At 42.5% G+C, this 23,918-nt stretch overlaps 1 protein-coding gene across 4 annotated transcripts in view; it reads right to left on the minus strand.

Moving 5' to 3' along the window:
- IPPK (inositol-pentakisphosphate 2-kinase) overlaps positions 1–22,344 on the minus strand; it is a 103,548-nt gene extending 81,204 nt beyond the window's left edge. Inside the window, exon 1 of one of the 4 annotated variants that reach the window (XM_042861721.2) lies at positions 21,993–22,344. In XM_042861721.2, coding sequence (XP_042717655.1) covers positions 21,993–22,073 — 81 coding nt within the window. In that variant the 5' untranslated portion in view covers positions 22,074–22,344. The remainder of the gene's footprint in view (positions 1–21,992) is intronic. The other 3 variants (XM_005309337.5, XM_042861720.2, XM_065551265.1) reach the window with 3 other exon arrangements.
- Positions 22,345–23,918: the final 1,574 nt, after the last annotated feature.

The following is a 23,918-nucleotide window of genomic DNA, read 5'->3' on the forward strand; positions in this document are numbered from 1 at the left end:
ACGAAATGACTGGAAGATAGCTAATGTGACGCCAATTTTTAAAAAGGGCTCCAGAGGTGACGCCGGCAATTACAGGCCGGTACACCTGACTTCAGTACCCAGCAAACTGGTTGAAACTATAATAAAGAACAATATTCTTAGACATATATATGAACATAATTTGTTGAATAGTCAACAAGGGGGAGGGATACCTCAGTGGCTTGAGCATTGGCCAAACCCAGGGTTGTGAGTTCAATCCTTGAGAGGGCCACTTAGGGATTTGGGGCAAAATCAGTACTTGGTCCTGCTAGTGAAGGCAGGGGGCTGGACTTGATGACCTTTCAGGGTCCCTACCAGTTCTATGAGATAGGTATATCTCCATATGTTAATTATTATATATTATAACATGGCTTTTGTAAAGGGAAATCATGTCTCCCCAATCTACTAGAATTCTTTGAGGGGGTCAACAAGCATGTGGACAAGGAGGATCCAGTGGATATAGTGTATTTAGATTTTCAGAAAGCCTTTGATAAAGTCCCTCACCAAAGGCTCTTAAGCAAACTAAGCAGTCATGGGATAAGAGGGAAGGTTCTCTCATGGATTGGTAACTGGTTAAAAGATAGGAAACAAAGTGTAGGAATAAATGGTCAGTTTTCAGAATGGAGAGAGGTAAATAGTTGTGTCCCGCAGGGGTCTGTACTTGGCCCAGTCCTATTTAATATATTCATAAATGATCAGGAAAAAAAGGTAAACAGTGAGGTGGCAAAATTTTCAGATGATACAAAACTACTCAAGGTAGTTAGGTCCCAGGCAGACTGTGAGAGCTACAAAAGGATCTCACAAAACTGGGTGACTGGGCAACGAAATGGCAAATGAAATTCAATATTGATAAATGCAAAGTAATGCACATTGGAAAACATAATCCCAATTATACATATAAAATGATGGGGTTTAAATTAGCTGTTACCACTCAAGAAAGATCTTGGAGTTGTGGTGGATAGTTTTCTGAAAACATCCACTCAATGTGCAGCAGCGGTTAAAAAAGCAAACAATGTTGGGAATCATTAAGAAAGGGATAGATAATAAGACAGAAAAATATCATATTACCTCTGTATAAATCCATGGTATGCCCACATCTTGAATACTGTGTGCAGATGTGGTCACCCCATCTCAAAAAAGATATATTGGAATTGGAAAAGGTTCAGAAAAGGGCAACAAAAATGATTAGGGGTATGGAACGGCTGCTATATAAGGAGGGATTAATAAGACTGGGACTTTTCAGCTTGGAAAAGAGACTGCTAAGGGGAGATATGATTGAGGTCTATAAAATTATGACTGGTATGGAGAAAGTAATGAAGGAAGTATTATTTACTCCTTCTCATAACACAAGAACTAGGGGCCACCAAATGAAATTAATAGGCAGTGGGTTTAAAACAAACAAAAGGAAGTATTTCTTCACACAAGGCACAGTTAACCCCTGGAACTCCTTGCCAGAGGATGTTGTGAAGGCCAAGACTATAACAGGGTTCAAAAGAGAACTAGATAAATTCATGGAGGATAGGTCCATCAATGGCTATTAGCAGGATGGGCAGGATGGTGTCCCTGGCTTCTGTTTCCCAGAAGCTGAGAATGGGCGACAGGGGATGGATCACTTGATTACCTGTTCTGTTCATTCCCCCGGGACACCTGTCTTTGCCACTGTTGGAAGACAGGATGTTGGGCTAGATGGACCTTTGGTCTCACCCAGTATGGCCATTCTTATGTTTTTAAAATATTCAGACTTCCATAAAGCATTTGACTTGGTACCACACATTACATTTTAATTAAAAAAAAAAAAACTAGAAAAAGATATAAAGTTAACATGGCACACATTTAAAGGATTAAAAGCTCACTAATAGGTCTCAATGTAATTGGGGAATCATCATTGATAGGGTGTACTTCTAGTGGGGTTATGCAGGGATTGGTCCTTGGCCTTACGCTATTTGACATTTTTGTTAATGACCTAGAAGAATACAATATCATCACTGGTAAAGTTTCCAGAAGACAGACACAAAAATTGCCCTTGCCCCATCCCAGAGCCTACACCCAAACTGTTCCAGAGCCTGCACCCCCTCCCATCCCCAAATTCCCTCCCAGAGCCTGCACCCCAGCCCTCCGCACTCCATCCCAGAGCCTGAACCCCTCACCCCCTCCTGCATCCCCACTCCTTGCCCTAGACCAGAGCCTACACCCAAACTGCATCCCAGAGCCTGCAATCCTCACCCCCTCCTGCACCCCTGCCCCAGCCCGGAGCCTGCACCCAAACTCCATCCCAGAGCCTGCACCCCAGACTCCATCCCAGAGCCCAACCTCTCAACCATCCTACACCCCAATCCTCTGCCCCAGCTCAGGGCCTGCACCCCAGACCTCCTCCCCCAACCCAAACTCCCTCGCAGAGCCTTAGACAGGTGGGGGGCAGAGATCGGGGGGAGGGCTCTGGGCATTCTGGGCACCACCAAAATTTCTACAAACCCGATGCCTGTCTATAAATACCTATATGGGGAACAAATATTCAATATTGGGCTCTTCATCTAGCAGAGAAAGAGCTAACACAATCCAATGGCTCAAAGTTGAAGATAGACCAATTGAGACTGAATATAAAGGATACATTTTTAACTAGAGTAATTAACCAATAAAACAATTTATCAAGGGTTGTAGTGGATTCTCCATCATTGACAATTTTCAGATGATGAATGGATGTTTTTCTAAAAGAATGCTGTAAGGTATTATCTGGGGGAAGTGCTATGATCTGTGTTCTACAGGACTAGATCACAATGGTCCCTTCTTGCCTTAATCTACAAACCTATAAACAAAATGCTTTATAATACAGCAAAGTGCAAGATCCTACATCTAGGAACAAAGAACACAGGCAAGAGCTACAGAACAAGGGACTGTATCCTGGAAAGCAGTGTGTGACATTGCACTCTACGATTTTATGAAAATATGCTAATGAGTGTGAATATAATGTAACTGGAATATGTTTCATGCAAAAGGTCTCTTGTAAGGTATTGTTACTAAGCTTATAATCTACTGCGTGTGGTCATCCTATTTGTATAAAAGTATCACTCTTGTATCTGAAACTAGAAATATAAAATATAACTCTGAGGGCCTATTGCAATTATGCAAAGTGTGGGCCATTAATGGTGGTTTAGAATCTTGTTGGTTCCCATCAACCAGGACAATTGACTGTGGATGGCTCTGTTTGCAGGCAGGCCTTCCTGTGAGTCAGGCTGGGAGGAATGAAGACTTTGGGTCTTACAATGACATGTGATCATGTCACCTGAACTGGAATCCATCTTTAACCTGGTGCTTTTCCATTGAGAAGGAGGGGTGGGAACCCAGAGAAACAGAACAAAGTGGGCGGCCATCATGAGAAATCCCTTAGCTACCACCTGAGCTGGAACAAGGGCTGTACCAAGGAAAAGGATTGTGCCCAGACTAGGAAGGCATCTAGTCTGTGAAAGAAACTTGCTGAAACATCTCTGAGGGTGAGATTTTATCTGTATTCAGTTTTATTACTGTACTAGGCTTAGACTTGCGTGTTTTATTTTATTTTGCTTGGTAATTCACTTTGTTCTGTTTGTTATTTCTTGGAACCACTTAAATCCTACTTCCTATATTTAATAAAATCACTTTTTACTTATTAATTAACCCAGAGTATACATTAATAACTGGGGAGGCAAACAGCTGTGCATACCTCTCTATCGGTGTTATAGAGGGTGAACAATTTATGAGTTTACCCTGTATACGTTTTATACAGGGTAAAACGGATTTATTTGGGGTTTGGACCCCATTGGGAGTTGGGTATCTGAGTGCTAAAGACAGGAACACTTCTTACGCTGCTTTCAGTTTAAGCCTACAACTGTTAGGGGACGTGGTTCAGACCTGGGTGTGGGTTTGCAGCAGGCTAGCGGGTCTGGCTCAAGCCAGGCAGGGCACTGAAGTCCCAAGCTCGGCGGGCAAGGAAAGCAGGGGCAGAAGTAGTCTTGGCACTTCAGTTGGCAGCCCCAAGGGGGTTTCTGTGATCCAACCCGTCACACAGTGACTCTGAAAAGGATTTAAGGGTCATAGTGGGCAAGCAGCTCAACATGATCTCCCAGCATGATGCCATAAAAAAAAAAAGAGGGCTGATGTGATCCTTGGAGATATAAATAGCGGCGAAGGGAATAGGAGTAGTGAGGTGATTTTACCTCTTTATACAGTACTGGCAAGACTGATACTACAATACTACATAGTTCTTTTGCCCACATTTATGAAAGAAAATTGAAAAGTTGGAGAGGGAGCAGAAAACAGCCAAAAAGATTTGAGAACTGCCTTACAGTGAAAGACTTACAGAGCTCAATCTGTTTAGCTTATCAAAAAAGACAGGTGACAATTATGGTGTCTAAACAACTTTGTGGGGAGAAAATACTTGATAGAGGGCTCTTTATTCTAGTGGGGAAAGGCATAATGAGACCCAATGGCTGGAAGGTAACTAGAAATAAGGCACAATTTTTTTTAAGCAAGGGTGATTAACCGTGGAACCAACTCCCAAGGGAAGCAGTAGATTCTCCATCACTTTAGGTCTTGAAATCAAGACAGGATGCCTTTCTGGACAATACTGTTGCCCCAGGCTTTTAAACAATATTTGGAACCTTTCTGAGTTGTTTCTATTAAGAGGCGAAAAGTAATAAGAGTCAGGTATTTCTGTGGTGCAAATCGCACAATCCTTTTTATTTGCAAAAATGTATGTGAAGTCCTGTTTCCCTGAACACAGTAGAAACAAAAACAGACCATTCTTATTCAGAAACCCACATCTGCTTTTCCAACAAGTACTGTGCCTAGAAGCAACCCTGTCTCTTGGCATCCTCCCAGGGTGACACATCTGTTTCTCTCATGGCTTTCTGCCTCTCTCTCACACACACAGCTGCTACAAATCAATCTCTAGCCCCTTCAGCCCACATAGCTTAGCTCCACCATATGGCCCACTGCCATTGGTGGTAGCATCCTATTGTTTCAGTTATCACTACATAAAGGGGCATTTAAATGCTCCTTCCATTTGGCCTGAAAGAAGAATGCTTGGCACATCCATCAGCTTTAACAAGGTCAGTATTTGTCTACTGATCAAAGACTCGCTTGATGACAGTCATTAACACTTTCAAGAATAACAGGTTTTCATTAGACAAGTTATTGGGCTCAGCACAAGAGTAACTGGATGAAATTTAATGGCCTATGATATACAGATCACCACACTAATGATATATCTACACTGCAATTAAACACCCCAGCTGGCCCATGTCACCTGACTCGGGCTCAGGGCTGTAAAACTGCAGTACAGACCTTTGGGCTCAGGCTGGAACCCATGCTCTGGGACCCTGTGAGTGGGGAGGGTCTCAGAGCCCAGACTCCAGCCCGAGCCCAAAAATCTACACCACAGTTTTACAGTCCTGCAGCCCAAAGGCCTGAATCAGCTGACATGGGCCAACCGCAGCTATTTAACTGCAATATAGACATACCCAGATGGTCCTTTCTGGCCTTAAGCTACGAATCTATGAAAAGAAGAGTTACAAACTGGGTCTTCCACCGTTCCCAATTCTAGAGACTGAACAATACTATCCAGGTGAGAAGAGTTAAGCATCTGTAATGATGAATAATTTAATTGAAGAAAACTTTAACAAAAATTTAGTCCAATGTCAATATCTTACCTAATAAAGCATACCTGACCAATATAATACCACTCTGTCAACAATGCATCAGATATTGCTTACATTGTGAGGAGGAAAAAATGTCAATACACTAGGGAAAGGAAGGTTCAGTTGTAAGTTCTTGGTTTTTTTTAAATAAATACGCCTTACTTCTCAGAAATCAAGTAGCATTGGGTTCTCTGCTATACATACTACAGAACCTTACCCAGAAGTTGGTTCATAAAAGATATTACCTCAATCACTTTGTCCCACATGGCTTATGGCAGATACACCCTGCTGGGTACTAAAAAGCAGTTGTCATATTCTTCACTTGTTTTGATTTCAAGCTGTCCCTGATTGCAATTAATTTTAGCTCAATAATAAGTTACTCACCTACAAACAAATAAAAAACCTAGTATCTTTTCTCCCACAAAATACAGGCTCAAAGCTTTTCAGTGAGAATTTCAGACAAAAGATTGGAATCCTTTTCTTCAACTAATGATTAAGTGCCCAATCCTGGTCCCACTAAAGTCAATAAAAAGAAACTGATTTCAAATGGGTGCAGGATCTGGCCATAACCCAAAAAGGCTACATCTTCCTCCAAAGCTCCTTCAGATCTTTAAAAGTTAGTTTTCTTTATTAAAAAGAATATTTTAAGATACCATTGTATTAAGGTAAAATAATGTGGAATTTTAATCAGCACTACAGTGTAGAAATATGGTGCATACTCTTATGTCCAAAAGCCACATGTTCATACAAACAATTACTATGTAAAGAAAAACAATTCAGGCAGTGGAAAGCAGAGGAAAACAGAATTGGATTTTGTCCTATACATTTCTAACTTAATCAGTGCACACCCTAAAGTGTTCTAAAGATTTGACTTTAACACTACCCTCCACTGCATCAATTTCCACTATACGTTTGGAATCCTGTATTATTTTAGCTACATAGGCCACCCAAATCTTTGGTTTGAGGAGTACAGTATAACATGTTATGGATATTGCAAAATGCCACATTGAGAACAGTAATTTTTACCTATTATAAAAAGGTATTCAACATACTGTAATTTGAAATAAGTGAGTTCTGAATAGCGTTAGAAATCTGTATCTATGCCTCCTGAGACCCCTAAAACTGAGGTAAATTATTATGAAAAAAATGACATACTGCATTGGAAAATTAACTGGATTCATCAAAAGCATAAACTGTCAGGCAGAAAAATATACACAACAGCAGCTCAGTTCTAAAGAGCTGTGATTCATTCTCAATAGGAACCTATACTTTTCTAAACAGTTTTTCAGAGAACACCTAAGGAGGGGCTTAAATTGTATTCAGTCCTGTTTACAGTGCTACTCCAGTAGACTAAAGGAAGGCAAGTGTGGAGAGAAGGAAGGCAGAGTTTAAGTTTATAAATTACTCCTTCATGGCAGTTATCACTCTTACGCAGAAAAAAAGACGAGAAAAAAAGTACTTCAGAGCAGAGAGATGATTCCATTACTTACAGAAAGTGATTCATTCTTTCATAAGTTCAAAGCAAGGAATGAAAAGGAACAAGACAGCATCCAGAGGTGTTTACACACTTGTGAAGTTTGATAACCTCAGTTTTGCACACTCATGTTGCCATTTCCTAGAATCCCTGGGGTTTTCAAAAGGACCCTTAAAAAAAAAATCTAGACAAAAAAATTGAAACTCTCATTCTACAGGGAACTTAAAAGCTCTTTCAAGGACAGCAGGTTGGGCCCTTCCTTCATCCATCATGCCAAACACTGGCAGATCAAAGGTCAGCCTCTGGAGGAAAGGCATATTTGGGATTTTTTTTTTTAAATCTCTTCTCTTTCATGGTGCTAATATTTCAGATTATTAAAATGGAGATTTTCAAGCATCTAATGTACTTCTCAGTGATTCTCTCTTCCATTTCTCTCTACGAAATGGAGGGGGGGGACATTTTGTTTTCAGTTTCAATGCTTTAGTACACACTGCAATGTTTGGGTGCTAACACTAAGAAAAGATTTAAAGGACAACTTGAAATATGGGCTAACTTTAAAGGACAACTTGGTTCTTTTGTTTTGTTTTATTTTCACATTAAGTGAGCTCTCCTGATGTCAAATTTAGTGGAGCAGGCACAAGTAGTTTTTATCTTGTAGCTAAATCAAGGTAAACTCCACCTGGAGGTACAGGATTCATCTCAACTACATAGAGATAAAAATTCTCTCTCTGTTGTCTCTACTAGGATTTTAGATCGAGAGAGCTCTCGATTTGAAAACATTTTTTTGAGTGAAGAGATAGTCTTTGTCAAATTAAAAAAAATAAATAAAGGGAAAAAGAAGATGATAGCTAAACTAGTTCTGGATTCTACTAATATAGCTGTACTGGTTTACTGGTGTGATTTTAAATCAATGCAAAACTCTGTGGCCTTGTCACGGGGGAGGTATGATCGTAACTCAAATTAGTTAACACACATGGCAAGTAATACAGGACACTTTGTAGTTTTGACACAGACTAGCAGATTAAGGTAAACCCTAGACTCCCCATAGTCTTTAACTCAAACTACTAACTGCTTTGCCTTCATTAGGATTTTACTGCCTGTTAGTTACCACTAGCTAACTCAAGTTAAGTGCACACCTTTTTTCCTAGTGAAGATACACCCTGTTTGTATAGTTTTGATTTGATTCCAATATTACTTATATAGGATGAGATTGGTTCAGTTAAATCTATAGGTGTAAATTATTCTAGGTTGGTTCTTATACTGCACTCATCACTATAGTAGGGTAAGCAATGTAATTAATATCCGGTACATTTGTGCTCATCCTATCCTCAAGGGGAAAACATATGCAGTGTGGAGCGTTTGGGAACTTACACACACAAACATACATATGTTGCTACATTTTTAGGTTAGAGAAACAAGGTGGATGAGGCAATATCTTTTTTTCTACCAACCTCTGGTGGAAGAGCCAAGCTTTCAAGCTACACAGAGCTTTTCAAGTCTGGGAAAGGTACTCTGTCACAGCTAAACATAAACTGGAACAGATTGTTTAGCATAAATAGTTAACACATCATAAAAGAGAGACAAGGTTGGTAAGATCATATCTTTTATTGGACTAACTTCTCTGATGGTGAGAGACAAGATTTCAAGCTTACACAGAGTTCTTCTTCAGAACCTGTCTCTCTAATATCCTGGGACCAACCCAGCTACAGCACTGCATACATATTGAAGGAGACCATTCAAGATGAAATGGCCAGTTAACACCTCTGCAATCATAGGACAAAAAAGGGAGGGTTAGTAAGTTACAGATTGTTGATATAAGCCATAATTTCACAATTTCCTTTCTTATTCCCGTAACCCAGACATGGGCAAACTATGGGTGGCGGCACCATCCTGCCCGGCCCCTGAGCTCCAGACTGGGGAGCCTAGTCCCCGGCCCCTCCCCCGTTGTCCCAAACACACAGCCACACTGCCACGCGGGCTGCGCTCTGGCCCACCGCTCCCGCTGGGCAGCGTGGGGAGCGCAGCTGGCTCTAGCCGGGTGTCGTGGCTGCGAGCTCCTGCTGTTGGTAAGGGGGTAGGGTGCGGGGGGTTGGGTAAGGGAGCATGGGTTCTGTGGGGCAGTCAGGGAGGAGGGGGCAGTTGGATGGGGCGGAGGTTCTGGGGGGAGGTCAGGGGATGGGGAACAGGGAGGGTTGGGAGTGGGAGTCCCGGGGGCTTGTCAGGGAGCGGGGATGTGGATAGGGGTCGGGAGGGCAGTCAGGGTTGGATAAGGGGGTGGGATCCCAGGGGGCAGTTAGGGGCGGGGGGGTCCCAGAGGGGGTGGTCAGGGGACGAAGAGCAGAGGGCGGTTGGGAGTCCCAGGAGGGGGCTGGGGATAGGGAGCAGAAGGGTTGGATAGGGAGTGTGGGTTCCGGGGGGGGCAGGGGACAAGGAACAGGCAGGTTGGATGGGTTGGGAGTTCTGAGGGGGGCAGTCAGGGGGTGGGAAATGGGAGGGGGTGGGGGCCAGGCTGTTTGGGGAGGCACAGCCTTCGCTACCCGACCCTCCATACAGTTGTGCAACCCTGAAGCGGCCCTTGGGCCAAAAAGTTTGCCCACCCCTGCCGTAAACACTTTTAATAAGAAATGCTTACTGACACTTCAGCTTTGGAGCACCTAATCTCAGCACTACTCTGCTGTCCCTGCCACAGTATGACCATGACTTGCCAGAGTAAGAATTTTCTTTTGCATGAACCTATACAATTTCAGTTCCTATTCCATGGGTACAAGTATAGGGCAATGGCATTGCATATTGGCACTATTTTCCATAGATAATAGTGATTTTATCTGATCACACTCCTGAGGGTCACTAAAGCACAGAAAACACAGCTGCTACTGGCATCCCGAGTTGCCTGGACCAGTATGCCACTAGCCTGTTTATTGCAATGGTGCCAGCCAAATTCACTGCACAGTGACATGGGAAATTGTCTGACCATGGCAGAAAAAGCAGGCATCCCTAGAAACCTTCAGGAAAAGATTGCAAAATATCTTCATTAAAGTTTCATCGAGATCTCTCAGAAGGATACAAGAGACATCCCATGTACCAAAAAAAGTGCCCTGAAAACCCTCTCCTACCACATAACCCAATAGGGGTCTGACAAGCGGATGCCAACCCTACCTATGTTTGTTGCACCTGTTCCTCTTCTTGTATGAGCGAAAAACGGTAAGTCAGTATCTTTGTGTTATTAGCTTAGGGATGGGCCAGGTGCCATCTTTATAATTAAGCACTATAAGAAAAAATGCATGCACACATTTACCTGAGTTTCCTTTGCCTTCATCAGTGTCATTCGCGCTTACCTGGAGGAACTGGCTAGACTGTGGCAAAGTCTCAAACAGGTCCAGGCTTGTGGCGTGGTTGAAGATCCCCAACTACATCTCTCCCCTCCTCCTTTTCCCTCCTTGCTGTTCACAGCAAGGGTCTCTGTCTTGGACTCCTTCAAGGTACCTACAGTGTTCTGTTAGGTGTTGGTGATGTCTCCACATAAGAATGGCCCTACTGGGTAAGACCCATCTAGCCCAGTATCCTGTCTTCTGACAGTGGCCAGTGCCAGGTGCCCCAATGGGAATGAACAGAACAGGTAATCAAGTGATCCATGCCCTGTCGCTCATTCCCAGCTTCTGGCAAACAGCGGCTAGGGACAGCATTCCTGCCCATCCTGCTAATAGCTATTGATGGACCTACCCTCCATGAATTTATCTAGTTGTTGTTTTTTTAACCCTGTTATGGTCTTGGCCTTCACATCTTCTGGCAAGGAGTTCCACAGGTTGACTGTGCCTTGTGTGAAGAAATACTTCCTTTTGTTCATTTTAAACCTGCTGCCTATTAATTTCATTTGGTGACCTCTAGTTCTTGTGTTATGAGAAGTAGTAAACAACACTTCCTTATATACTTTCTCTACACCAGTCATGATTTTCTAGACCTCAATCATATCTCCCCTGAGCCGTCTCTTTTCCAACCTGAAAAGTCCCAGTCTTATTAATCTCTTCTTATATAGCAGCCGTTCCATACCCCTAATCATTTTTGTTGCCCTTTTCTGAACCTTTTCCAATTCCAATACATCTTTTTTGAGATGGGATGACCACATCTGCACGCAGTATTCAAGATGTGGGCATACCATGGATTTATATAGCGGTAATATGATATTTTCTATTTTATTATCTATCCCTTTCTTAATGATTCCCAACATTCAGTTCGCTTTTTTGACTGTCGCTGCACATTGAATGGATGTTTTCAGCGAACTATCCACAATGACTGCAAGATCTTTCTTGAGTGGTAACAGTTAATTTAGACCCCATCATTTTATATATATAGTTGGGATTATGTTTTCCAATGTGCATTACTTTGCATTTATCAACATTGAATTTTATTTGCCATTTTGTTGCCCAGTCACCCAGTTTTGAGAGATCCTTTTGTAGCTCTTCGCAGTCTGCCTGGGTCTTAACTATGTTTAGTAAAAATTTTGTATCATCTGCAAATTTTGCCATCTCAGAGTTTACCCCTTATTCGTAAATGATCTGGAAAATGTTGAATAGGAATGGTCCCAGAACAGACCCCTGGGGAACAACTATTTACCTCTCTCCATTCTGAAAACTGACCATTTATATCTACCCTTTGTTTCATATCTTTTAACCAGTTACCAATCACGAGAGCACCTTCCCTCTTGTCCCGTGGCAGCTTACTTTCCGTAAGAGCCTTTGATGAAAAACCTTGTCAAAGGCTTTCTGAAAATCTAAGTACACTAAATCCACTAGATTCCCTTGGTCCGCATGCTTGTTGACCCCCTCAAAGAATTCTAGTAGATTAGTGAGGCATGATTTCCCTTTACAAAAGCCATGTTGACTCTTCCTCAGCAAATTATGTTCATCTATATATCTAACAATATTGTTCTTTATTATATTTTCAACCAGTTTGCCCGGTACTGAAGTCAGACTTACAGGCCTGTAATTTCTGGGATCACCTCTGGAGCCCTTTTTAAAAATTGGTGCCACATTAGCTATCCTCCAGTCATCTGGTACAGAAGCTGATTTAAATGAAAGGTTACAGACTACAGTTAGTAGTTCTGCAGTTTCACATTTGAGTTCCTTTAGAACTCTAGGGTGAATACCCTCTGGTCCTAGTGACTTATTGCTGTTTAATTTATCAATTTGTTCCAAAACCTCCTTTAATGATACCTCAATGTGGGACAGTTCCTCAGATCTGTCACCTAAAAAGAATGGCTCAGGTTTGGGAATCTCCTCACATCCTCAGTGTGAAGACCGATGCAAAGAATTCATTTAGTTTGTCCGCAATGGTTTTATCGTCCTTGAGTGCTCCTTTAGCACCTCCATCATCCAGTGGCCCCACTTCCTGTTTAGCAGGATTCCTGCTTCTGATGTACTTAAAAAAAATTACTATTGAGTCTTCGGCTAACTGTTCCTCAAATTCTTTTTTTGCCTTCCTAATTGTATTTTTACACTTCATTTACCAGTGTTTATGCTCCTTTCTATTTTCCCTCACTAGGATTTAACTTCTACTTTTTAAAGGATGTCTTTTTGCCTCTCTTTTACTTTGTTATTTAAATATGGTGGCTCTTTTTGGGTTCTCCTACTATGTTTTTTAATTTGGGGGTTACATTTAAGTTGAGCCTCTATTATGGTGTCTTTAAAAAGCTTTCACGCAGCTTGCAGAGATTTCACTTTGGGCACTGTACCCTTTAATTTCTATTTAACTAACCTCATTTTTGTGTAGTTCCCCTTTCTGAAGTTAAATGCTACAGTGTTGGGCCGCTGTGGTGTTTTTCCTGCCACAGGGATATTAAATTTAATTATATTATGGTCACTATTACCAAGCGGTCCAGCTATATTCACCTCTTGGACCAGATCCTGTGCTCCACTTAGGACTAAATCAAGAATTGCCTCTCCTGTGGTGGGTTCCAGGACCAGATGCTCCAAGAAACAGTCATTTAAGGTGTCAAGAAACTTTATCTCTCATCCTATCCTGAGGTGACACATACCCCAGTCAATATGGTGGTAATTGAAATCCCCCATTATTATTATTATTGAGGTTTTTTTTATTTTAATAACCTCTCTAATCTCCCTGTGCATTTCACACTCACTATCACCATCCTGGTCAGGTGGTTGGTAATATATGCCTACCACTATATTCTTATTATCAGAGCATGGAATTTCTTTCCATAGGGATGCTATACAGTTTGATTCATTTATGATTTTTACTTCATTTGATTCTACGCTTTCTTTCACATATAATGCCACTCTCCCACCAGCATGACCTGTTTTGTCCCTCCGATATATTTTGTACTCTGGTATTACTGTATCCCATTGATTATCCTCATTCCACCAAGTTTCTGTGATGCCTACTATATCAATAGGCATTTAATACGAGGCACTCTAATTCACCCATTTTATTATTTAGACTTCTAACACTGGTATATAAGCACTTTAAAAACTTGTCTCCTTTTAGCTGTTTCCATTACATGATGTAACTAAATGGGACTCTTTATTTGACTGTTTATGATCAGACCCTGCCTGTATTTTATCATTTTCTATCCTCTCGTCCTCACTAGGACATGGAGATTCTCTATGAATAGATCCTCCCCAAGGGATGTCCAAACCATGTTCTCCTCCGCACCTGTCGGCTTTCTCCCCAGCCCTTAGTTTAAAAACTCCACCAACTATGGCATGCAGTTCTTTGTAGAAGTGGCAGTCTGCAGCTCAGCACCAGATCTACTGTTGTACTCCCTGGCCTTGTGGTATCCCAGGTGAAGTTCCTTCGCTTTCACATGCCACTGCTGCTAATCCCTGCCATGCTGCATCCCCCATCCAATCTCCTCATAAAAGTCCACTTTTCTACAGCTGGTTTGTGACTGTGCTCTCATAACCTCTTCTCCCCACAGGCCCAGGAGATCCAATACTTCCTAGGCAACTGTCCAACTGACCAGGCAGGAGTGCGTCTAATGCAGGAGTCGGCAACCTGCGGCTCTTTGGCTGCCCCCTTGCAGGCAGCCATTTTTTGAGGCGGTGCAAGGTGTAGGCTCTGGCCGGGTGGTGCTTACCACAGGCAGCTTCTAGCCAGTGGCACAGAAGGGCTCTGGCCCCACGCCACTCCCGGAAGCAACTGGCTGGTGGCACATCTCTGTGCACCCCTTGGAGATGGGGGGGGGGCAGCAGCTCTCCACACGCTGTCCGCACCCGTAAGCATCGCCCCCCGCAACTCCCATTGGTAAGTGCCTCCTGGTCAGAGCCTGCACCTCATACCCCCTCCCACAGCCCAACCCCCTGCCCCAGGTCAGAACGCCCACCTGCACCCAAACTCCCTCCCAGACTCCACACTCCCTCCTGCACCAGCCTGGAGCCCCTCCTGTTTAATATTCAAATTCAAATGGCAGAAGTCACATTAAAAGTATTGGTGAGTAGTAATAATTTTAATATATTCAATTATTAGTAGTAGATAAATTCTAACTCTACAAGTAGCTTTGCATGTGATGCAGCTCTTGAAATATTTTGGTCAAAGACAAGGACAAACAAAAAAATGGCTCTTCTTTGAAAGGTTGCCAACCCCTGGTCTAGTCCATACAGCCTGCCTGGTCAGTTGCACACAACAAGGGTGAGCGGCTAGGTGTGCTTCCCAAAGTGGGCAATCAGGAAAAAAAGCACTTCAAAAACACGCAGAAGGTTCTGAGGGAGGGAGCAGCTTCTGGTCTCTGTGACCCCTGACCAATGCAGTTTAAAATTGTGACCAGAGTGGTCATTGTTGCATAGAATGGGGCATTGCGGGACAACTGCTGGAAGACTGTTAGGGTCAGCATATGCCATGTAGTATCTACCCTCACACTGTGGGCCTCAGTAGGTTGACCGTGACTTTATGCTACTCAGCGAGGGTAGTTTTATTGCATCACTGTAACAGGGCACTTCATCACAGTGAAATTTGAGTGTAGACACATGCACACAGTTGAAGCAAGGCAACTCACATCAGTCTAACTACGTAGTACAGACTACGCCGTAGTACATATGTAGTCACAGGAGCCTGAGATTACTTCGCACAGCTCCTTCAGCAAGGAAAAGGATGCTCAACTTACAGTCTGACATGAATTATACTATCTGTGCATTTTTGGTGCTATTTTTTTGAAGTATTGATACTAAAGTAATATTCATAAGATTTGGAAGTCATTTCACTTATGAAATGAGCTGTATACTATATCAAAAATTTGGAGTTCACTTTACGTTTTTCCTTTCATAAGAAATCTCAGTCTTTCACTCATCTTTGAAAATTCCAAACTTCCATGAAGCAAGAGCTTTATTTTGTTGTTCTTTCAAAAAAAAAAATCTATAAAAACAGATAGACCTCCTCTCCCCAAAAAGAAAAGGAAATATTGACAGCATTCACTGCACATTTGATTAAATAGCCAACCGGCAATGCAAAAAAATAGCCTTGTAGCACGGCACCCCTAAGATCTAGTTCCTTTCTCAAATACACTCAATGCAAAGGGCTGTAATGCACTAAAAAACAAAACAGCAACCAGAAGAAATATGAGACCATAAGCCGATAAGGAAACAACAAAATTCAAGATATTAATAAATAGGACAATTCTGCACAAGGATGAACAGGATAGGGTTGGAAAATCTTCCTGGGTTATGTCTTATAACATGGTAAATTAAAGATCTTAAAAGGCACACAGAGGAAACAAATTATTCTTCTGAAGGTAGAATCTACATCACACTCCATTCAAAAGAATAAACATAGCTGTAACTGACAAATCAGTTATTTCATAGTAGTCTCTCAAAAAAGAGATGTTAATATGTATTGAGTTATTAAACCTGCTGTTAACCTGTAGGCAACAATACTATACATTTATAACTTCACCTTAACTGTTTAGAAAACAAGTTTCAGCAAGCTACAAAGCACACCAACTTCATATTATTTCATTATCAATACCTCTGAAAAATCTTAAGTGTCCTGGTACCATTAGCTGTTGAAATGCTAAGTCTATAAATGTTTTTAACAGTTTACATATGAAGACTTATTTTGGTTTGAAATCATGGCAGCTTCTTCATTGAGCATCCGAGTAATCAGTTATTTAGACTTTAGTCATAATGTTTTGGGTTTTTGTTTTGTTTTTCCCCCCAATAAGAATTTTATTGTAACACAGAGCAAACAGAATGTTCTTGCATTTAGAAGAATGTATTTGGTCTCTTGGTGGTGAAACCCGGTTTGTGCTGACGACGCAGAACTCTGTGTGGCAGAGGGAACTTGATTTTCGAATCATGGAATTGCTTGATTGCAGGTCTACGGCACTTGCTAGCAGCAATCTCCCCAACCTTCATGATCTGAATAGAGTGAGCACGGGCACGATGGCGGGTACCCGTATCACGGTAGCACTGTGTAACAGCACCAGCAGTTGTCAAGTCCCTCTACATGTTGTGGGTTCCACTACGAGAATCATAGCGTAGCCAGATACCAAAGTTTTTCACCCGCAAAGGGGACTTTTCAAATACCTGTCCACAGTACACAATTTCTCCAGAAGACAATGTTACTAGTTTTTGTGCAAGTCTTGTAACAAACTAACAGGTTCAGAACAGAAGTCTTTAGGAAATGGTTATCATACCCACCAGTGGTATTTTCTCCTCTAAAGCAGTGGTTCTCAGGAATACACGTACTCTGGGAGTACGCAGAGTTCTTCCAGGAGGTACATCAACTCACCTAGATATTTGCCTAGTTTTACAACAGGCTACATAAAAAGCACTAGTGAAGTCAGTCAAACTAAAATGCCATATAGACAATGACTTGTTTATACCATTCTATATACTATACACTGAAATGTTACGACAATATTTATATTCCAGTTGATTTTATTATATGGTAAAATGAGAAAATAAGCAATTTTTTCCTGTAATAATGTGCTGTGTTTTTGAAAGTAAGTAGTTTTTAAGTGAGGTGAAACTTAGGGTACACAAGACAAAAAATCAGACTCCTGAAAGGGGTACAGTATTCTGGAAAGATTGAGAGCCACTGGTCTAAAGCGCTTTTGGAATAGCATGTATGCAACCTGAGCTAATTCTCCCATTCTTCCCTTACTGCTAGCATCAAATGTTAGCATGCCATTTTTCAAATTAGTACTAATGATATACTGTATTACAACCCCTCCCAAACAAACAAAACCCTGTAACTTCATTTAACAGTATTACCATGAATGTTAATATTAGTAAAGCATCAATATTGGCTGAAGGAAAAACTAACACGAGCATCAACCTGCCATAGGCATCGCATTACATTTGTTATCATTTCTCTTAAATCTTAGAATTCCCCTCTACTGCTGACATTATATTCAAAACGCCCAGAATTTTCAAGCCAACAGAAAAATGCCTAATAGCATCTGCTATTTTATTATTTTGTATGCCTTTGCATTTGTGACGAGTGTTCTAACTCAGACATAACCAGACTTTGTCCATCTGAGGGCTTCATTAACGACTTGACATGAACCAGAGGGCTGCTCCGAATTCTCATGAAAATGGAATCACAGATGCCACATAAAGACAAGTTTCAGCATACAATGCTCCACATTGAAAATTAGCTCTGAAGATGATGGAGTATTGTATGCTGAGACCTGTAGTCTTAAAGGCATTAAACCCCACTGTTAAATTCATTATACAGTGAAACAATGGTGTTGGCATGGAGAGCCAAAATGTGGACATTTAGGTTCTTCCTAGCCACTCACAATTTAACGCTCCAAATGCCTCAAAAATCTGCAAAATTGAGTTTCTCAGTGAGATGGCAATTAGTAAATAGTATTATTCCCTGTGCTCCAAAAATGGGAAACTGAACTGCAAAGGCTGTATCTAATTCATAAATCAAACTAAGCTGTCTAGCTAACTTAGGGCTCATCTACACTGGCAATTTACAGCGCTGCAACTTTCTGGCTTAGGGGTGTGAAAAAACACTCCCCTGAGCACAGCAAGTTTCAGCGCTGTAAAGTGCCGGTGTAGACAGTGCACCAGCGCTGGGAGCCGCACCCCCAGTTCTGGTAGTTACACCCCTCGTGGAGGTGGTTTTTTAGAGCGCTAGGCGAGTGGTCTCCCAGCGCTACACCGTGACCACACAAGGCATGTGGTTTAGTGTTGCCAGCGTAGACTAGCCCAAAGATACAGCAAAAAGCCCACTACTCTAAATATATGATCCTGAGGGTAGCACAACCTCCAGTAGCAACAGTGACAGTCCCAGTGAGTATAGATTTTTTTATGAAAGTGACAAACAGTCCAGTTCTCTCAGCGAAGACATTTTAATTCCTAAAATAATAAAAGATATTGATGACCGTATTATATATTTCACATAGAAAAAGTAGTTGCATGACAATCTTTACATGTAACTCAAACAAGACCCCCAGAAAGCATAAGCATATTTTCCTCTGAAGTGAAAGAGATTTCAAGATAAGCATAGAACAAAAACAAAACAAAAAAGATTTCCCCACACTGAAGGCAAAGTATTTTTTCTGCATACTATACATCTATCATTGTGGTATCCAAGACACACTGATCAAAGCATGTCAGGACTTAAAAATCCTGTTTCTCCCAGATTCCCAAAATAATTACTCCTTTGGTCTATTAAGCACCCACAAAAACATGCTAGTAAGAGAAATCCCTCTTTTTCTGGACCACTCTAAATCATAGAAACACAATGATTGTGCCTTGAAACACAAACCAATTGTTTACAATTATATTTTAAATGAAACATTAGGTTACCAGAGTATACCTATGCACACAAAAAACATGAACAGAAGTTATCAGTTCCAATAAACCGAAGGAAAAGCATACATACTAGATTATATACTGAGGGAAAGAAAGGGAATTCATAAGCTCTCTTTTTATAGCAGAAATATAAAACTCATTATTTCAAGCCCTGTTTGAAATACAGAATTTCTAAAGAAGAGAGCAATTTTCTAAGTTAGGCAATCTCAAGTTTTAGTGTAGGAATCTCTGTTGGTAAACACTGATTAAAAATGCAAATCTATACAAAAGATGTGCAGGTCCCTTCTGACAAGGGAGACGCCACCCCCCTTAATAGAAATCCATGGCTCACAAAAAGGAGACCATTCTCCAATGCAGAAAACCTTTATTACAGCAATTGCTTGCAAGTCTCATTCTCCTGGCTCAGTCGGGGGAGTGAGGTAGAAAAACAAGTTTGCTAAGGCCCTCTAAAGCACCGAACCACAGGACAAGTTAACTGATGGGATAGCACCAGTGTGGATATCAATGGCGCAAGGTACCCACATTAACTCTGCTCTTTCTCATGAAATGTTTCTCGACATCCACATTCGTGTTGCACCGCGTAGTTGCAGCTGCATTGCCTTCTAGGTACGTATTCCACAGTTCACAGCACAGTGCTTCAGAGTAGCAGCCGTGTTAGTCTGTATCCGCAAAAAGAAGAACAGGAGAACTTGTGGCACCTTAGAGACTAACAAATTTATTAGAGCATAAGCTTTTCTCGGATGCATCCGAAGAAGTGGGCTGTAGTCCACGAAAGCTTATGCTCTAATAAATTTGTTAGTCTCTAAGGTGCCACAAGTACTCCTGTTCTTCTTTTAGCACAGTGCTTGGAACTTATGGGAGATTTCAAAAGACCACCTGGGAAAAATACTAGACGGACTATCTAAAGAGTGATTGGTGAAATGTGAGATAGTAATAAAGGGACTAGTCACACTGAAGGGCCTTCTATAGCTGCAATTCCTACCCACACTGGTACTGCACAGGAAAAAAACATAGTGTGATTAGGCTTGTCTTAAGCAAGTCTAATCCAAACATAGGTGCAATTATGCACACACCAGTGGAAGCAATCTTGCTTACGAATGAGTGATGTGTCAAGTATTCTAGGGCAACCAAACAATGATTCCAAGACAGATGTCTCATATGCTAACATTCAGGTTTAAAAAGTTTAAGAGACAAGGACTTTTTAGCAGCATTTCAGCCTCAAGTTAGATTAATTCATGTATCACCCACTGCGAAGCAAAGAACTGCATTTAAGCATAGATACAACTGTTGGACAACTGAGATACAAGAAAGTGTGACACATGCTTGGGCTGAACAAAACTTTAGTCACTACTTTGCGTATGCAACTGTTCCATTAGCGCATACCTAGGCTGACTGACAACAGACCATTAGAATGACAACTAACGATCAGCAACAAAACTAAACTAGTATTTAAACAGTACTTTATATGTTCTAACTTTTTTAAATTAAAATAGTTCATAAGTGACACACAAACCTATAAGAAGCAAGATTCATTGGCTTGATGCTGTTTGTGCTAGCTACAAAAACCTTGCCAGAACCACTAATATATACTTGTCTTAAAAGCATGTATACATGTCTTAAAAGTTCTGATGCCTAATAATTGTAATAAATGAAAATGCACAGCAAAAGAGAAGTGAAGAAGAGTAATAATATCCTGGCAGCAGTAAAATGACTGCACACCTTTTTAATCCAGTACAGAATACAGAGGTATTTATAAACTTTTCTATGGTGTTCATCGCCAGTGTCTGAGCATATAAGGTTAATGAATTTATTTTCACAATTCCATGAGGTATGGATTTATTCCCTTTTTACAGATGGAAAACGGAGGCACAGAGATTAAATGACATGCTTGTATTCACAGAGGAAGTCTATGACAGAGCCAAAAGCAGGACCCAAATCTCCTTAATCCCAGTCCATTGCCTTAGCCACAAATTCAATTCTCTCTAGTGCGGAAGGGGAGCAGGAGGGGGAGGGAGATATTACTAGTGCTCCTCTGTAACCCCTTAAAATGTTTTTCCACATCTTTATTTCTTCTCCCTCCCTCCCCCACAGTGTAAAGGTAACAGACTTTCCCTGGTGCTTTCCCCCACATCTCCCCTCCAAAAACATAGTAAATGACTACTCATCAGGTCCTTTTCCCCCTTAAAAGGAGGTGCAGACTTTAAGGAAGGCAGCAGGTTTAAATGCCAGGTAAACAATCTGTGCTAGCTCCTTCCACAGTTGTGGCAGAGTTCCACTCCATACCACACCCCACCCGGGGGAAGAAAACCAGGAGATGGGATCCTAGATACATGATTAGAATGGAAAACTACCTGTACAGGAAATGAGAAAAAGCACCAGGCAAAGTCTCCCTCCCTCAACCTGGGGGGGGGGGGTGTTGTGTGTGGAAAAACTTGGAATATTTTAAAGGCAGGAATGAGAACAAAGGAATAAATCATTTTTCAAAAATAATCCTAGTTCTCTAAATCCGTGGGAGAAAGAGAGGCAGCAGGGGAGACTTGTCCTAGGATTTCATCCCACAGCTCCCCTTCTCAGATGAGTGTATTGGGAGGGGATGCAATTTCCCTGTAGCGTCACCCCTTCCACACAAACCTCCGCCTGCCACTACAAAAAGGGGTAAAATTCCCTGAAGCCCCCACCTCTTGCTGCCCCTCTACAGGTGAAGGTGCGGAGAGTAATTTATCTAGGACTTTACTTCCCTCCCATCCCCCACCCCTCTCAATGGGGGACATTTCCCACACACACACACAAGCTTTGCTGCTCCCGCTCCCCACGGCCCACCCCCGGCTTCCCTGCCCTCTGAGCAGTAATCCCTTTAAGCAGTGGGGGCCATGGCCTCTGACCTGCGCCCTCCGACCCCTGGCGTGTCGGAGGGGCTCGGAGCAGCTCTTGCGCAACAGCGACAGGGAAGCGGCCCAAGCCGCCACCCCCGACAGCCGTTACCAGCCCCGCGCGGAACCCGAGCCGGGGCCAGGCCCCCCCGAGCGGGGGAGGGGTTCCGGCTCCCCGTACCTGGCTGTGGGAGACGACGAGGCTCTTGTTCCCTTCCCCGTGGTATTTCCATTCATTCTCATCCATCTTCTCTGCGTCCATCCCCGGCCCGGGCTGCCCCCCGCTCGGTCCCCGTCGGGCGACGGGCAGGTCTCCGTCCCCCTCCCGCCGGCCCCGTGGTTCTTCTGAGCGAATGCTCACGAATCAACCATCTGGTGTTCACGCTCTCCCACACCCCCCGCAGGCAGCCCGGTTCCCACAGGAAGTCCCGCCCTCCGCCGGCGAGGTTAAGGGGTGGCCGGAGCTCACACAACCCTAGCCTGAGCCGGCAGCCCGGAGGCTCGTGATTGGTTGGCAGTCGGCAGCCATCTTGGGTTTGGTCAGCGCCTCGAGACGCCATCTTTGATTAGGGCAGAAGCTGGGCTAGTGGGACGAAGTCTTTCCACTTTCACGGAGAGGATTCGATATAGGGCGGATCTAGTTTGTCCGCCATCTTTAGTAGGGGCAGAGGCGGGCTTGTATTGTCATCCCTCGTGAGTCTGGGGGTCGGGTTCAGAACATGAGCATGGGCAAGTGAGCCGGGGGCGGGGGAGGTAAATGAAATGGGAGCGTTGGGCTCTGGGGAACGCCTTAGCACAGTCACCCCCCAGCTCGGACCGTCCGAGCAGAATGGGCACTTCCTGGGTGACGTGGGAAGCAGGGGATCAGGCCATGGGAGGGCATATTCTCAAGGGTATGGAGCACCCTCTAGCATGCGGCCACTGGCAGCTCGTCACACAGATCTAGGAGGGGCACATCGTGCGGGCTACCCCGCACCCTCCAGTGTGACCTCCGCTGAATCACAATGTAAAGGGATGGACACAGTTTGCAAGGTGCTCCACATAAGCTTCGAAGTGGGCCCCTCTGCACTTCCGTTCTTTAATGAGTCACAAAGAACACCCCCTTGACTGTGCTTAATTGGAGCAAGGACCACGGCTGTGTAATAGCAAACGATACCTGTAAACCCCCCATAACCCAAGCCTGACCCCAGATGTACAGTACCTTGCCTCTTAACTCGTGTATATTTCATTTTAAACATTAACTTTAATAAAAAATTTAAATCTGTTAAATCTACAACCCTGAAGCACAATGTAGAAAAGGCTACTCATAGCGTGTGAGCTGTCCTCATTCCTACTGTGGTGAAACAGGAGCAGCAGCTCTGTCAGGGGGAAGCTTTTTAGTATTACCACTTACAAATCTTTTTAAAAAAAAGTAATCACAAGTCAGGATCTTAAAAAACTATGGGTGGTTTTAAAATCACATTTTAAAAAAATATTTTGTGGGTTCTTTTTATTTGCCTTCTGCTTTTTGAGCCTTCAGAGTGCACTGTAGCCGTATTGTCAAGTTTTTCTCCACAACCATAAGGGCCAAAAAATATGTTTTTTGAAAAAGAGAGCTGATTTTCTCACAAATCACTTTTGAAGAGGAACTGAATGTCCTATACAGGAAGCTCACTTTATTACTGGTCCAACAGATTTCTTGCTGATACTGTTTGTGTTTGACAAGGAGTCTGTCCATATTCATGTTTTCACCCCTGGAGAGCCAGCCAGGGGGCCTGTGTTACACACAACACTACGAGAAACTCAAATATTTTAGGAGTAGCATGGTATCTCTTTGTGTTTGATTTTATTCCATATATTAGAGCTATAACCACAAGATCAAAAAAGAACAAAGCTGCTCTTTTAATGGTAGTTGCACCCTCCACAAACAGTGAGTGATTAGTGCAAATTTGTTATTGCTGCTGGGAATACAAATACTAGAAGTCACACACCCTTATACTGCTGAGACGAGGGGAACAGATAAATGCCCAGTATCTGAATTTTAATTTATACAAAATTTGTTTATATTCTCTGAATACAAAATGTTTACAGAGGTCAAACTATATGTATCACATACTCTGATTATCTA

The sequence above is a fragment of the Chrysemys picta genome, chromosome 7 (assembly GCF_011386835.1).
Source record: "Chrysemys picta bellii isolate R12L10 chromosome 7, ASM1138683v2, whole genome shotgun sequence".
In the NCBI taxonomy this organism is placed as follows: Eukaryota; Metazoa; Chordata; order Testudines; family Emydidae; genus Chrysemys; species Chrysemys picta.